Genomic DNA, 16,872 nt, shown 5'->3' with positions numbered 1-16,872 from the left:
TCATGGAATTCAAATTAGTTTCCACAGAAAAAGACAGCTCGTGTTTAATTGATTTATTTGACTTTTACTTCCGTGATATAATAATGGCAAATGCAACTGGCACAAGCAGATGTGGGAACAAGTGTGCTCTTTACTTGGAGGGAGGAGACGCGTGTGGGCTTCGTGGGAGCATAACCAACCCGTCGTGAGCATCTGATGATGATCCCACTATCCCGTCTATCTGACGGGAGGGACGTGTCCGCTGTGTGGCGAGTCGCTCGCTCGGAGGTCAGTCCCGGGAGCTGGTCCCGAGAGAGAAGCTCTTAGTCCTCCTAACTTGCCCCTCTCGGTGGAGCAGCGCGCACAGGGTCCTACAGTAAGAAAAAATAAATAACGATAATAGCAGTTAACCCACGTGCGGGGCACAGGTGTGAGTGCCTTTCGGATATTGGCTCATTGAATCCTTACGACAAGCCTGCAGAGTAGATTCTACTGTGGCTCCCGTCGTAGAAACAGAGTCCGAGTAGCAGTAGAGGTGAGAAGGGAGAGAAATAGGTTCCTCCTGGGGAGGACTGGAGAATCCCCTTGCCTCTTTGCCCGGATTAATCTGTTCCGCCCTTTAACTTTCAGACCACTCCCCCGTTTCTTAGGGACGCTTGCCCTGACACGCTGGACCACTTTGCAGTGCCCTGCAGGGTGTCTCCACTACATCCAGCTTTTTTTCGAGCAATTGGCACGTCCGCAATTGCGTGTCTCATCCCAGACTTCCCCGTCTTGACCACAGATTCCACGAGGGCAGTGACCGGTGCCTCCCCCCCACCTCCCAGGGACAGATAGAGCTGCCCGGCCCGCAGCGATTCAGTGCTTGATGAGGGAGCCCTACGGTGCAAGCTGCAGGATGACGATGCTTTGCGCTTGGCGGAAGGGGGCGGGGGGAGAATGGCTTTCTATTCTAGAAAATGACATATAAAGCATTGACTGGAAGATTAATTTCATCCGGAATGGGAAATCAGAAAACAGAGAGTGCAAGGGAAAAAAAAATACAAAAGAAAACAAAACCAAACCAAAACCACGAGTGCTTGGGCTTTGGAACCAGACAGTCTGGCATTAAAGCCTGGTGAGCTGTGTGCTAAGTGTCTTCCGGGCCTCTAAGTGCCATCATCTGTGAAATGAGGATAAATAACAGGACTTTCCTCACCAAGGTATTGTAGAGATGACCCCAGATGTACCTGCCGTGGTCTTAGCATATAGTAGGTGGTCAACTAACGTGAACTCTCAGCGGGTTCGTCTTGTTAGTGAATAAGGTTAGACCCATACGTTGACGTGAAACGGTGGGGGAATTGAACACCTAACTGTGGAACTTGTGTGTCACCGCTTCGCTGATGAATAGCTATTGGGAGGGGAAAAAATCAGAATGCCGTGGTTTAGTAAGTGTTCTCGGCTAGCCGTTTGAGGTTGGAGCTGGAGAATCCACGGGGCTCCTCCCCCACGTGTAAAAGGGGTCAGTATTTCTTCGTGGGTTGACATGACTTTCCCACTGCTCTGTGGATCCACCATGCGGTGGCTCTCAAGCCGGAACGGGCATCGTGATCACCCGGGGGCTTTCTGCACCTAGACGACCGGGCCCCACCCGCCGGGTTTCTGATCCAGTCGACCTGGGATGGTCCCTGCGTCCCACGTGACACTGATGTCCTCATCTGAGGACGGCGCTAACCTCCGATTAGAATAGTCCCCTTCGCCGCCCCGAATACAGGGTCCCCTCGCTCGGTAGAAACTGAGCAGAAATGAATTCCTCTAAGTGAATCGTATAGGATGCTGTGATGGGCGGCGGGAGAGGAAGTGATGTCTTTGGTTGAAAAAGTTTAGAAAATGTTGAATTAAAAAAAAAAAAAAACTGGGATCCCTGGGTGGCGCAGCGGTTTGGCGCCTGCCTTTGGCCCAGGGCGCGATCCTGGAGACCCGGGATCGAATCCCACGTTGGGCTCCCGGTGCATGGAGCCTGCTTCTCCCTCTGCCTGGGTCTCTGCCTCTCTCTCTCTCTCTCTGTGACTATCATAAATAAATAAAAATTAAAAAAAAATAAATAAATAACGAGAGATGGGGTCACTTACATCTATTTTTTTTCAAGCTTACTTGGCCACAGGACCCCTTCTGCTTAGAGTCTTTCAAGAGATTGGGTTCCTCGGTACAGGGCCGTGGAAGACAGCGCTTTACACCAGGTGAAGAGGCAGCGACCCAGAGTGCGTGCTGTGGTGCCTCAGGTGTTCCTCCCGTCAGCAGGTCCTCATCCTTCAGCGTGTCTGCTTTGACTTGAGTTTCTAACACCTTCTGCTGAAGCAGGTGCTAATGGCTTTGTATCCCAGCAGGGACCAGTCCCGCTGAGAGGTGGCACGACTGCTAGCCAGCAGCCGCCAAAGTAACAGCAGGAAGGTACTCGGTTTCTGGTATAATTAGAGAATAAATTTACCCCATTAGGCTCGGGGACATTCCTAACCTTTCAAAGTAAACTGAGACAAATGCCTTATGTACAGGCTACTTTACTTTGCAGAGGGCTTTCCATCGACGATTTCCTCTGATCCTTACATGTGATAACCTGCCTGGGAGCTGCAGCCAGGACTGGTCTCCCCATTTACAGGTAAGAACACTAAGGCTCAGAGAAAGTAACGATGGGCCCAACGGTCTGAAATGATGCTCCTCGTGTCGCCCTCCAACCTGGCCGTAGCCTTTTGTTCTTGTCCAAGCATTTGCACTAATATTCGTCCCAGATCTCCATTTACGCGTCCATCCATTCCTTCATTCCTCAGATATTTAGTGAGCGCCGACTCGGCGCTGGGCACTATGCAAAGGGTAGTGGTGGAGCCCTAGAGGAGACGGGGCGTAGGGCACGGAAGCCTTGAAACCCGGCACGTCAACTAGAGCTGCCACGGGACCAGTCTCAGGCCCGTGCTTTACCTTGGGAATCTGAGGCTCAGGCAGGTGAACGACCTAGAACCATGAAATCATGAACCGTCAGAGCCATCAGGGAATCGAAAAGAATCAGGTTATCAAAGAGTAAGATGAAAGCGAGTGGAGAAGTGCGTTGGCCAGAGACGCCGTGTCAGTTCGGTCGTGCCGTGTAACAAAGTACCACAACTTGGAGGCGTAAAGCCACGGGCATTTACTGCGCCTCAGTTTCCTCGGGTCGGGAGTCCGGGCGTGGGATACCTAGATCTCTTGCCTTGTATGTCACAGGCAGAAGTAAAGAGGTGGGGGTTCTGGGGCAGAGCCCACTTCCACGCTCATGCGGGTTGTGGGCAGGATTGAAGTCATTGTGGTTGGAGGACTGACGTCACTGTCTCCTTGCTGGTTGTTGGCCGGGGTTTGCTCTTGTTCCCCCGAGTCTGCTCCCCAGGCCCTGCAGGAGGACTGCCCCCAGCTCCGAAGGAATGAAGGTGCCGCGGGTCCCTCTCGTGCATCCGCTCTCAGAGCCCTCTCCCTGCTAACGGCCGGAGAAAGCTCCGTGCTCGTGTCTGATCGGAGTAGATGCACCTGGATGGTCTACGTGTTTTGGGGTCGACTGTGCCAAATCGCAGATGCACTCGTGGGAGAGATGGCGTGTTATTTTCACAGGTCCCGAGGACTAGTGCCTGGGATCTTGGGGAGCGAGGGGCCTAGTTAGACTCCTGCCTCGTATTGTAACACAGGCTGGTAGTGAGGGAAAGGGCAGGAGATGGCCAGAGTCCTCTAGGGGCCATGGGATGTACCAGTTTGAATATCTGATGCTGTGTAGTAAGTTGACCCAGCACCAGCCGTCATATCCCGCCCACGATCTACGGGTCAGGAACTTGTGCCACGACGGCCGACCCATTCTTCTGTTCCACGTGGAGTTGGGCTGAAGTCACCCGGCCGCTGGGTTGGGCTGGAGGTTCCAAGAAACCTTCTCTCACGTGCCTGGAGCCCTGGAAGGGATGGGCAGAGGTGGGCTCAGCGGGGCCCCTGTCCCTCCCCAGGCCTCCCCGGTGTGACCGCTCCACCGGGGGACCAGGGGTCAGACTGCTGGTCAGTGGGCTCAGCTCCTAGAGGAGCTCTCCAGGAACAGGCGGCAGAGGCTGCAGGTCTCTGAGACCGGAGTCCGCACGCCAGGTGGATGGCTGCTGCGCCTCCCAGGATTGTTCGGGAAAGTGGTAGGACCAGCCTCGCTTGCAGGGGACGGGGATATGGATCCGCTTCTGAGAGGATCTGGGGGCCGCCGGTCACACGCAGTGGGCCTTGCTCATTTTTTTTCAGTGCAATACGTTTGAGTAGAAAGGAGGCTGTGCTCTTCGGAGACCTTGCGAAGGAACGCTTTGTAAGACAGGGTCTCCCTCTGGAACCCTTCGGCGTGTTCGGTTCAGGGTTCCTGCCCCGTGATGCGTGTCTCAGCCCAGGCAGGGCCTACGCCGTGCGCATCGTTGTTTTGTGTTGTTTTCTTGGAAGCCGGTTAAAGGGAGAGAATGTTCCATAATATGATTTCATTATTTGCGGGGGCAAACGTGTAGCGTAGGTCTTGGGAGCTGAAGGAAGAGGGTTCCTGCAGTCACCGAGCATTTCAGTTGCGGGATAAATCCCAGTGTGAGTGTTCTAGAATCAGGGAAACACTACTGGACCCCCGGTGAGACAGACCCAGCTGGGAACTGCCTTGATGAGGCGACCTCCATAAACTCTTCTGACTAGTGGGCCCCGCTGACGGTTTTCGTCTCTGGGAATTCGTGTCGGTTCAGATCCGGGGGCGAGTAATCCCTGAGAAGTAAGAATGTTTCCCGGGTGGCAGGGTACTTGTAGGGGAGGCTGGGGGCGGGGGGTGAGCGGGATTCCTGTGAGGTTCCTCCTCCCGGGGATGATTCTGGCCCTGGGCTCCCAGGCGCTGCGTGCGAGCCGTCAGGCAAGGCCCGTGACCCGCGTGCGCTCTGTTTCCCGTGGACCGGGCCTCGTCTGAGCATCCTTCAGCCCCGGGATCCTGAAAATCTGTCACTCTAAACCCGCAGACAGCCCTCCCCGGAGTCAATTGCTACTTTGATCGTCCCTGACCTGTTCAATGTGTGCGTACGTGTATGTGTCTGGGGAGAGGGTAGCAATTTGGCGACAAAGACCTATTCTGAGTGCGCACTAAACTGTCCTATTAAGGAAGAGGTACGAGCCCGCGGAGAACCCCCCTGCCGGCTCGGGGCACGGCCTGCCAATCACGAGGCCTACGCGCGCCCTCCCTACCAGGGGCACCGAAGCTTTTAACCAAGGACGTCTTCGGCATTTCTTTTCTGTCTATGGGGGAGACAGGAAGGCAGCGTGAGGTGGGGCCCGCGGCACCCCAAGAGGTGGAGCGCCCGCCGGCTTTGGGTGTGAGCGATGCGCAGGGCTCGCTCTAACCGACCCCACTACACGTCCCTGCTTGTCATTCCGCGCTCCTGGCGAGTAGGGCCGGTGACTCACTCGGCTGACGTAAGGCAAGAAAATAAGCATCTTCAGATCCTTTCTGTTGTTTTTAGTTTAGTTGTTTTTTTTCTTCCTTCCTTCCTTCTCTCCCTCCCTCCTTCCTTCCCTCCCTCCCTCCTTCCCTCCTTCCTTCCCTCCTTCCTTCCCTCCCTCCGTCCCTCCCTCCTTCCTTCCCTCCTTCCTTCCCTCCTTCCTCCCTCCCTTCCTCCCTCCCTCCTTCCCTCCCTCCCTCCTTCCCTCCCTCCTTCCTTCCTTCCCTCCTTCCTTCCCTCCTTCCCTCCCTCCTTCCTCCCTCCCTTCCTTCCTTTCCTTCCCTCCTTCCTTCCCTACCTCCCTTCCTCCTTCCTTCCCTCCCTCCTTCCTTCCTTCCTTCCCTCCTCCCCTCCTTCCTTCCTCCTTCCTTCCTTCCTTCCTTCCTTCCTTCCTTCCTTCCCTCCTTCCCTCCCTCCTTCCTCCCTCCCTTCCTTCCTTTCCTTCCCTCCTTTCCTTCCCTCCTTCCTTCCCTCCTTCCCTCCTCCCTTCCCTCCTTCCTTCTTCCTTCCTTCCTTCCTTCCTTCCCTCCTTCCCTCCCTTCCTCCTTCCCTCCTTTCTTCCCTCCTTCCTCCCTCCCTTCTTCCTTCCTTCCCTCCTTTCCTTCCTTCCCTCCTTCCTTCCTTCCTTCCCTCCTTCCCTCCTTCCTTCCTTCCTTCCTTCCCTCCTTCCTTCCCTACTTTCCTTCCTTCCTTCCTTCCTTCCTTCCTTCCTTCCTTCCTTCCTTCCTTCCCTCCTTCCTTCCCTACTTTCCTTCCCTACTTTCCTTCCTTCCTTCCTTCCCTCCTTCCCTCCCTCCTTCCCTCCTTCCTTCCCTACTTTCCTTCCCTACTTTCCTTCCTTCCTTCCCTCCCTCCTTCCCTCCCTCCTTCCCTCCTTCCTTCCCTACTTTCCTTCCCTACTTTCCTTCCTTCTTCCTTCCTTCCTTCCTTCCTTCCTTCCTTCCTTCCTTCCTTCCTTCCCTCCTTCCTTCCCTACTTTCCTTCCTTCCTTCCTTCCCTCCCTCCTTCCCTCCTTCTTTCCCTACTTTCCTTCCCTACTTTCCTTCCTTCCTTCCTTCCTTCCTTCCTTCCTTCCTTCCTTCCTTCCTTCCTTCCTTCCTTCCCTCCTTTCCTTCCCTCCTTCCTTCCCTCCCTGGAGCTCAGAAGCACCTTTCCGTTCAGAGTAGAATCTAGAGGCTCAGAGGACAGAGTCAGAATAGAAGGAAGCGCTGGCACTGCGGGCGGAGGCCCCTGCTGATCCCCGAGAGCCGAGAGCCGGTGCGGCTCACCCTCCAGCCTCCGGCGGGCTCACAGCGGGAGGCTTAGATTCCGGGACCCTCAGGAAGTCACGTCTCCTCCCTGAGCCGCGAGGTTTTCCGCGGCACCTAAAGTGAGGTCCTGGACTCCCTGTCAAGCCAGCCGGGGGCACGGGAGAGTCGTGCTGACCAGGTCGGAGAAGCAGACGGAAAGTTCCAGAAAGGCTGAAAAGCGATGAGAAAATCAAAGTAGCTCGGCCCTCGCCGTGTCCTTGGCGTTGCTGGAAAGGACGGTGTTGGAGATCGGTGCCTTCTGGAAGCCTCCCAGACACCGAGAAAGTTGAGCATGCCGTTCACGGACAGCAAGAGTTCGCGGTGTCGCCAGCGCACCCAGGGAAAGGGGGCGTCGTCGCCTGGGCGCCTGCAGCCCACTCCCCAGAGCCTGCACCCCGCGCTCCCTTCCGCCGCCTTTTACACCCCACAGCTACCCCAGGAGATACTTCTCAATTTTCCGAATTCGCCAAAGCAAATCTCTGTCCTGCCAGCAGCACAGGAGCGTTTCCCTGGCTTCACATCCTTCCGCCCATACTTGGCGGTTCCCATCTTCTCCGTCTGTATTTTTTATTATTTTAGCCGTCCTGCTGCAGGGTGTATCTCGCCGGAGCTTTAATGTCACGGTCCCGATGACTGATGGCGTGTCACGGACTCAGTGGCCTCTCGAATATCTCCTTTTATGAGGCGCCTCTTGCTATCATTTGCCTATTTTCTCTTCATTATCGGGTTTCTTCTTACTGCTTTGTAGTTCTTTTTTTTGTTTTGTTTTTGTTTTTGTTTTTCTTTTCTCTCTTTCTGGGACCCATCACATTTATTAAGCAGCTTAGTGAGCACATTATCAAGACAAGTAAAAATTGTGATAACTGCATCTACTCTGATTTAAGGAGCCGCGTACAATACTCCAGAGCCCAGCATCCAGCCCGTACAGGAGCCGTTGCTTATGTGTTGTGAAGACAGCCCTTGATCGGCCGGAGCTACTGCAGACACACCCTCTAACGGAGGTGGCCTTTTTGTCCTTTGAATGCTATCTTTTGATGGATATTTTTTATCCTAATATATCCCTATGAACCATCTCTTTCCCCCTTCGGATGAGCGCTCTCAAGACATCTCTGTCTCCTCCAAAACCATAATAAGGTTCCCCTATGTTTTCTTCCAAAGTGGCTGTTCGGTTGATGTCGGGATAGTTGTTATTCTTGTTTTTACTTTTCCTACTTAGATCCGTAATTCCTCTTTGTGGAGAAAAGACTAAGATCCTTAGTCTTAAGGATCAGTAAAAGGCTGAGTGTCAAAAGGGGTTGCCTTTTGCTCCTGTTGCTATTTTTTCTATGAGCACTCGACTGACCCACTGACGTTTATTGAATCCCGTTCCGTGGATTTATAATCCATAATTGCCAACTTCAAAGGGGCCGTTTCCCGTGTGAGCCGGAGAAGCGCCGTAGTTTGTTTTCAGGCGAGACAGCGCGCACCTACTGTGTGTAGGAGGCTCTACACAGTGCCCTGCCTGGTTCTCCAAAGGACTCTGCTGTTACTCCACATCCCGTAGTTGAGAAAACAGAAACTCTGGAAGGACAAGCAATGCTGGAGGTTAAGCAATGAGTGGCGGAGCAGTGACTCAACACCCGGTCTTGCCTGACCCCACAGCCCATGTCTCCCCTTGTCCGTCCTCAAGCATCGGGCCGACAGCATTCATCAGGACCGTGGAGGGTGAGGAGCTCGGGCCACGCGGCTCTTCAGGGACGGTAGCTGAGCCCCTCTAGTGACTGAGGGGATAGCTTCCCCTGGGGCCCTTGTGCACAGCTGGTTGTTGTTCGCCCTCCGTAGCGGTGACGGTTAGTGGTCAGTGCCCAGGGCCCTTCACTGCAGACCGCCCGGGAGCTCTGCGTAGCTGATTCTAGTTCTGGAGACCAAGTACCTGGCAGGGAGTACCTTCCCCATTGGACAGATATGGAAACTGAGGCTCAGAGGGGTCACATGACTTACCAAGGTCACACAGCAAGGTCAAATGTCCAGGGGCAGACAGTGGTCGTGCAAATGGGGTCCAGGATCTGTTTCATCTGTGATGGCTCCATGGCCCTGCGCCCTCCTGCCTCACGGTTGTCCCTAAGCCCATGAGACCCCATCAGCCCCCTTTCAATCTCTAGCCTTGGGGTCTTCGCCTCTCGCTCCTCTTGGAGCAGCCAACCACTCTTGCAGCGCCCACCTGGGAGCCGCCTGTGCTCGCAGCCTGTTGGCCCGGGGGGCTCCCAGGCCCTTCCTCCTCCTGCCTCCAAGCACATCCACGCCCCAAAGCAAAATGCCGGACGTGAGTGTGCAGCGGACGTTACCTGTCACCCCCTTCCAGACACAGGACTGTGTCATGGCCAAAACCGTCTCCTGATCCTTCCCGACTATGCTGATTTTAAAGACCCCGTTGGGTTCTCACGCCCCTTGTACCCCCCCACCTCCGTCCTCTCCAATCAGACCTGTTTCTTCCTCCGCGATTCCAGACTAGAAGCATCGTGCTCGCGGCCAGGGGCCTCCCCCACTCTTCCTCCCATTTTTCCCTCCTCGTGGCCGGGAGCCGTTCATTCTGTGAGGCCCCGACGCCGCGTGAAGGACCCAGGCAGGCGGGGCAGGCGGGGCGTTAGGGCGCTGACGGAAACTCCAGAGGGGAACGCTTGAGAGCTCAGTATTATCTGGGGAAAACGAGGACCACAGCGTGGGTGTGACGGTCGCTGTCGTTCCCACCGGCGCCTCGGTGGACCAGCTGAGCACTGAGCATTCCCACACCACTGACACGGTCGTTTCCTTGCACGCAAGCACACGCGCGCAGCATGAAGTGCACACACACGCAGTCGTGCACAGCGCAGCCGAAACAGCCCCATCGGGAGCCTGGAAGCAGCCGTTGGCCTCCCCCGTCCGGTGTACGGTCGGGTCTACAGCGTGCACGTTTTGCGGGGTGCCCCGGAATCACTCGCCCGTTCCAGGGTCAAAGCAACGCCAAGGAAGAAGCACGGGGCACACATAAAAGAAAAATCCCAAGCTCCTATTTCTTTTTTTTTTTTTTTTCATTTTCTCTCCACTGTTAAATAAACACTCCTGGTAGGCAAATGGGAGCCACGGATGACAGTTTTCTATTTTAGCCTCGATCGGTTTCTCCCCCCTCTCTCCTTGGCGCTCGATTTGTGTGATCTTCCCTAAAATGCCACTGGCCCGGCACCGCATTCCTGTCTTAGGCAAAACCTCCAATTAAAATCAGCGGGGAGTTTGCTTGAATTAGGAATCCCAGCCTGGGCTCCCCACCCGGGTGGCTCTGAAAGGGAGGCGCGAGTCTTTGAAGGCACTGATGGGGAGCCCTGGGTGGCATAGCCTCTGTCCTCCACATGACGAGCTGCTCCAGCTGTGTCCCCGGGACCCTGTCAGGTCGCCAGGAGATCCTGGCCGAGGCAAGGACGGAGGCCTGCAGGGGAGCCGGGCCCGGAGCCTGGACGGTGCTCCGGGGACTGGAGGGGGCGCTGGCTTGGGATCCAGAAAGCCCGAGCTCCCGTCTGTCCCCGTGCACGTGGTGTGGCCTTGGGAAGTCACAGACCCTCTCCGGCCATCAGCGTCCTCCCAGTGGAATGGAGATCACAGGCGTCTTCCCTCGGAGGGCCGGCCGGGGAGCCCGACACTTCCCGTCTTCTGCTTGGAGGTCCGCTGCTCCTGCTCCTGCGCTCCCGCTGCTGCCCGCGGCCTCGAGGGGACCCAGCAGCCGGCCTCCCCGGTTGTCCGGCCCTCCGCCCTCGGCCCCTTCCTCCTCCCGTCCTCCCTCCTCCCAGCATCCCCCACCCTGCGACCCGCCAGGACGGACTGACATCACATCCAACAGAAAGGTGCCGGTTTGGATCGTGGACTCCACCTCTGGCTGCAAACGGGAGCTGCTCTGGATCCCCAGGGACGCAGGGAAACATTCTGAAACCTGGCGTCACTGCGTCGCGCCGCCTCCCTGGTCTCCGCGAGAGCCTCCCCGCCCGAGCCCGCCTGTGAAGCCGCGGCTGCTCGGTTGCCAGGGTTGAGGCGGGCTGTCACCAGCCAGCCTGGGGACTGGTATCTATAGGTCCCGGCCCCCAGCCTGTCCCCGGGCACCTGTCGGGGAGCTCCAATTATCAGCGAGCGGGGGGGCAGGGACCCCGGCAGGTCCGGAGGAAGCAGGGCGGGCGATAATAGGCCTCGCACGTGCAGGCCCGGGGTCCTCGCCCGCGACCTCGCTTCTCCTCCCCGCCGCCCGGGCCTTAAGTTCCCAGCTCAGTGTGGCCCCGCATGGGGTCAGACTCCGCGGATCCCCGACCGGCCGGCCGCTCCCCCAGGGGCTCAGGATCCCGCCTGAGACGTGGACGGTGCTGGGGTGCCCCTCGGGGCGAGCGTCCCGCACGGAGCATGCCTCGGGGGGCGAGGTGCCCCGGAGCACTGCCTGCGTCCGAGCCCCCGGGGCCGCTGCCTGGAGCACCTGCTGCGGGAGGAGCCTGGGCGTCGGGTCTGCCGGGCCGACTGCTCCCGCCGGGGTCGCGTGTGTCGGCCACGCACACGCCGAACCTGCGATGAGCTGCTGTTTCTGGTTGTGCTCGTCTCCACCGAGGGACGTACTGAAAAGCAGGAGGCAGCTGGCTGGGCGCGGGGACCCCACGGCGCTGCCCATGCCCGACGCCCGGTCCCCGCTGCCCGGTCTCGGCTGGCGGCCCTCGGCGGCCCATCCTGCTCCCCGAGCCCGGCCCGGAGGCAGGACAGAGGCAGGCCGCCCCCTCGGACCCGGCCCTCCAGGTCAGGCTCCGCGGTGGCCCCGACACCAGGGCCGCTCCCCCGGCCACCCTTCCCCGCGGCCCCGCGCTCCCACCCCTGCACGCGGCCTCCTTCTGAGCCCTCTGGCTGCATCATTAATGCCTCCTTTGATGCGGCCCACAACCTCGTGATTATTCTGAGGTCAGGAGATGCAGGTGCCACGCAGCTCGCCGATGCGCCTCAGAGGGCCTCTGTCCCCGGTCCCTCCTGCTCGACAGGGCCGGAATCCTAATTCGCCCGCAGCCCCTTCGCTTGTGGCAGCATCACCGGGGACTTTCATGTTCCTACGCGCCCCCCCCCCAGGATTCCGAGGGCTCGGCCACAATGAGGCATTGATTCAAGGAGTGGGGGCGGCAAGTGCTGACAAAGGGTCCCAATGATGAGACACGAGAAAGGGGGCGCTCGACGGGGTTATAGAATGCCTCGCAGATGGGAACAGAGGAGCTCTAAATGGGGCACTGTCCTGTCGCTTGGAGAGGGAGTGACAGGGGCAAGTGTGGGCCATTTGAAAGAGGCATTTTGGAATGACGCTCTCGTCAGATGGAACCGTGCAATCGGAGACGTGTGGCGGGCCCCTGCGGCTCGCAGAGACACCAGATGACTCAGAGCCAGTCCTCGGCCAGTGCTCTGGTCCGGGGGCGGCAGCCGCAGGGCTCGTTGTTATTCCGGCTCCGTCTCCCGAAGGCCGGGCCCGCTGCTGTTCTCCAGGCTGTGAGAGGATTGGTCTCGGGAAGCCGGGGCTGGGGACGCCTGGAGCCGTGCGGGTGGACGGCGTCGGGAACGAGTACTGCAGCCGGGGGCGGAGACGTTGGGTGGGTTTTTTAAAATTATTATTATTATTTTTAAATGAAAAATGCAAGAAATTCATTTTTGCGGTTCTTTCATTCCGCCAACATTTGTTCACCCCGTGAACGGTGCGAGGGGTGGGGGTGAGGACGGATGCCCCGTCCGAGGCCTTGCAGCCCCGAGGGCACACTCCAGGGGAGGCAGGTGCCCTGGCCGTGCGGGGAGGTTTCACTGCCCAGCAGGGGAGACGTTAAAGGCAGCACAGCTTCGAGGGGCGCACTCTTCCCCCCGGTTTTGTCTCCGCTGGGAAAGGCCCTGAGGGGCCGCAGGGTGTCGGGGAGGCCATGCCCGCGCTGCCCACGTTCGGGTGCCCCCAGAGCAGCCCGGCCCCCCAGGCTCCAGGAGGGAGCGTATCCTCTGGGACAAGGGTGCTCATTATTACTATTATTACCTGTTCAGGGATTCAGCGATGCCGGGCTCTGTGCTAAACGCCTTAAGGATGTCACCTCCCGCCGTCCCCTCTCCCGCTGCCGAACACAGGCCTGGGCCCTCCCCGGACACGTGGGTGCCGAGGCTCGGAGGCCGCAGTCCCGTGTCCCCGGTTGCCCGGCTGAGCCTTGAACGCAGTTCCGTGGGCCCGAGCACCTGCTCTCCTGCCCCGGGGAGGCGGTGGGCGGACGCACGGGACCCCTCCTGCCACGGGCACTGCGAGGGTGCGGGGGCTCCTCGTCCCAGGTCCCCATCACTGCCGTCGCCAGCATCAGCGCTGCACCTTGCGGCCCGCTTGGTGTCGGTTTTCCGTGACCGGCCGCCAGGAACCAGGAGGACCCTGCCCGCACCCACGCTTGGCCTCGGCTCCGCCGCCGCGCCCCTGAGCCTGTCTTGCCGCGTCTGTAAAGGGAGCAGAGGGTCCCTGCATGGGAACAGCAAGAACTGACTGTTGCGGAGACCCTCAGACCTGGCAGCTTGGGGCCTGAGCGGCCACAGAAGCTCGCGGCCCTGACCACGGGGTGGGGGGTGCCCGGCCAGGCCCGGGCTGGCTTGCAGGGCGGTGCTCCAGCGGGGCGGACACGTGTCAGGGATTGCGCGTGGCGTGGAAGACAGCCAAGAGGTGACCCGCACGGAAGTGACGGACGGCGAGAGGCCACTCAGCTGACCGCCTTCCATACTCTTACCTGTTCTGCTGCTTCTCACCCGAGGTCGTATCTGTCTTCATCGCGACGTTTCGGTGGCTGGAACCCGGGGGCAGGCTGGGGCAGCGCTGATCAAAGTGTGGGTTGGGGGGGACGCTTGGGTGGCTCTGAGGTCGAGCGTCTGCCTTCCGCCCAGGCCGGGATCGTGGGGTCCTGGGATCGAGTCCGGGGACTTAGAGAGACACGTGGTCATGCAAGTTCCCCAGGACGGCGAGTTTGGAGCTGGGGAGAAGACGCGGGAGCGCGCATGTCTCCTAGGTGTGAGGGCCAGTCGCGCAGGACCCTCGGCAGGGAAGTACGGTGATCTCTGGGGCTGCAGTAAATAGAATCTCATTGTCTGAAGCCGTTGGACGTGTGTAGCCTCATGGGAGGAATCTGGGGGGGGGGGGGTTGGAACATGTGCTGCAGGTGATACGTGACCCCCCCCCCCCCAAGTTGTTCTCTGTTGCTGATTTCCAGGCTCTGCCGTGACCTGGCAGGGGCGTTTGAGTTTAGACACTTTAATCTCCCGGGCCCCGCTTCCCTGGGGCTGCTGTGCCGTGGACCCTGGAGCTGAAGGGCCCCAGAGAGCAGTCACTCCGAGCCGTTCACTTCACAGACGCGGCCTCGGAACGTGAGAAACGTCCACATACGGTGTCGCATAGCCGGTCGGCGGCATCGCGAGGAACGACAACCCGGTTCCTATTTGCAGCCGGTGCCGGCGCTACCCAGGCCTTGCATCCCCGGGGCAGCTGCGCTTTGCGTTCTCGGTTGGGTCAGGCCGAGCAGCCCACCCCTGGTGGCTAACAGTGTCCGTTTTCCTTCCACCCCCAGGACGATTCAGCAGTGGCTTGCGAGGGTGCAGTCGCTCCTCTACTGCAACGAGAACGGGTTCTGGGGCACCTTCCTGGAGAGCCAGAGGAGCTGCGTGTGCCACGGCAGCACCACGCTGTGCCAGCGCCCCATCCCCTGCATCATAGGAGGGAACAACAGCTGTGCCATGTGCAGCCTGGCCAACATCTCGCTCTGCGGCTCCTGCAACAAGGGCTACAAGCTGTACCGAGGCCGCTGCGAACCACAGAACGTGGACTCGGAGCGGAGCGAGCAGTTCATCAGCTTCGAGACCGACCTGGACTTCCAGGACCTGGAGCTGAAGTACCTGCTGCAGAAGATGGACTCGCGCCTCTACGTCCACACCACCTTCATCAGCAACGAGATCCGCCTCGACACCTTCTTCGATCCCCGGTGGCGCAAGCGCATGTCCCTGACACTCAAGAGCAACAAGAACCGCATGGACTTCATCCACATGGTGATCGGCATGTCCATGCGCATCTGCCAGATGCGCAACAGCAGCCTGGACCCCATGTTCTTCGTCTACGTCAACCCCTTCAGCAGGAGCCACTCGGAGGGCTGGAACATGCCCTTCGGGGAATTTGGCTACCCGCGTTGGGAGAAGATCCGTCTCCAAAACAGCCAGTGCTACAACTGGACTCTCTTGCTGGGCAATCGGTGGAAAACGTTTTTCGAGACGGTCCACATCTACCTACGTAGTCGGACTCGGCTACCCACCCTCCTGCGGAACGAGACCGGCCAGGGCCCCGTGGACCTGTCCGACCCCTCCAAGAGGCAGTTCTACATCAAGATCTCGGATGTGCAGGTGTTCGGGTACAGCCTGCGGTTCAACGCTGACCTCCTTCGCAGCGCCGTGCAGCAGGTCAACCAGTCCTACACCCAAGGTGGCCAGTTCTATTCCTCTTCCTCCGTGATGCTCCTCTTATTGGACATTCGGGACCGAATTAACCGCCTGGCCCCTCCGGTGGCCCCGGGGAAACCCCAGCTGGACCTGTTCTCCTGTATGCTCAAGCACCGCCTGAAACTCACCAACAGCGAGATCATCAGGGTGAACCACGCCTTGGACCTCTACAACACCGAGATCCTCAAACAGTCGGACCAGATGACGGCCAAACTCTGTTAGCCTGGGACTCCCCGCCACGGGCTTTCCCTTTTGTTGTACAAAACCTAACAGAACAAAGCAAAGCAAAACAAAACAGACAGAAATTTGTAAAATGTAATTACTGTTCAAAGAAAAGGAGGAAGAGTCTTCATCCGTTGGAAACGACAACGTTCTAGCAACTGTATAAAACCGTTGGGCATGTTTGTGATTTCTATACTCTGTCATGAAGAAGGGTCTCAGCCCTTGGAGGAGCTTGGAGGGGTTGCTTCTTAGGCCTCAGGTGCTGTATTGTGGGGGGAGAAGGGGAGAGCATATGCAACGAATTGCAAAGATCTCTGCTGTGCAGGTGCTAAGATTAAACACTGAAAAGAAAGAGAGATATATGTAATGTACAAGCGACACTGCCATTTTTCCTTGTGGGAGGAAATGGACATAGATAAAGATATTTCTTGGGTTATGATTTCTTCCCTCTTTATGCCTAATTCCTTGTGGTTCTTTTGACTCAGTCTCGCACCGGGGCGGGGATGAGACGACCGTGCCATCTCACGCATTCTGAACAAACGGAAGTTAGTTGAAGCTGGACGGTTGGGGGACTTGCAGAGGGCGCTGGGTGGGGGAGAAACATGAGCGTCCTCACAGGGCGGGACGCCAATAAGGACCCTCAGATACCAGCTGTCACACTCCTTGATTTAGTCCGTGAAACAGGCACGGAGAGATAATGGCATGCCCGTGGCCACACGTAGTTGCCGCCTGGGTAAGGATTTGAACTCTGCCTTCCGAACCCCTTGGCAGCGCTCCTCCTCCTTCTGAGTCGTGCTGGCCACTCTTGTGCTTTCTCCTCCAGCCACGCTGCCCAGGGATGAGATCTTTTTCAGTCTCAGGTTGTTTTGATAGCCTTTTTTTTTTTCTTTTAACTGAAAAAACCCCATTTCCCCGGCCTGCCCCCCCAAAAAAAAGAAAATGGTGTCAGATTTCCTAGGAATGCTTTGCATTTTAAAATTCTCTTTAAACAAAAATCAGTAACCACAGTAAACTGGGGTGAGTTCTAACAGTGCAGTGCTCTGCAGGCAGACTTCCCCAAGTAAGGATGGAAAAAAAAAAAAAAAAAGATCCTTTGATTAACTCAGAACCCACGCGCGCGTGCACACGCACACATGCACCCATCATGACGCGGCCGATTCTTTGGCATCTAGGAAGGCGAGAGGCCTTGTTTTGGGACTTGGTAGTTAAAACGAAAGGAGAAACTCAAAGAAAGAAAACTCATTTCAGAGCACTCCTGTCGAGGATCTGGGCAGATAACACTTCCGAGTCTTCAGGATCTCTGTTGATCTTTTTGGTGAGGTGGTACTCCCTAGAGGCGCTTCTGAGCACCCAAATCTTCATTTCTGTATTGCCAGGGAAACAGAATCACAAATTTC

At 57.7% G+C, this 16,872-nt stretch overlaps 1 protein-coding gene across 2 annotated transcripts in view; it reads left to right on the top strand.

Moving 5' to 3' along the window:
* BRINP1 (BMP/retinoic acid inducible neural specific 1) overlaps positions 1-15,914 on the top strand; it is a 167,270-nt gene extending 151,356 nt beyond the window's left edge. For both annotated transcript variants that reach the window (XM_025432373.3, XM_025432372.3), the window contains one exon: positions 14,335-15,914. In XM_025432373.3, coding sequence (XP_025288158.3) covers positions 14,335-15,475 — 1,141 coding nt within the window. In that variant the 3' untranslated portion in view covers positions 15,476-15,914. The remainder of the gene's footprint in view (positions 1-14,334) is intronic.
* Positions 15,915-16,872: the final 958 nt, after the last annotated feature.

The sequence above is a fragment of the Canis lupus genome, chromosome 11, assembly GCF_003254725.2.
Source record: "Canis lupus dingo isolate Sandy chromosome 11, ASM325472v2, whole genome shotgun sequence".
Taxonomy (NCBI): domain Eukaryota; kingdom Metazoa; phylum Chordata; class Mammalia; order Carnivora; family Canidae; genus Canis; species Canis lupus.
The sequence above is the reverse complement of the archived record's forward strand: the minus strand, read 5'-3'. Positions and strand labels throughout refer to the sequence as shown.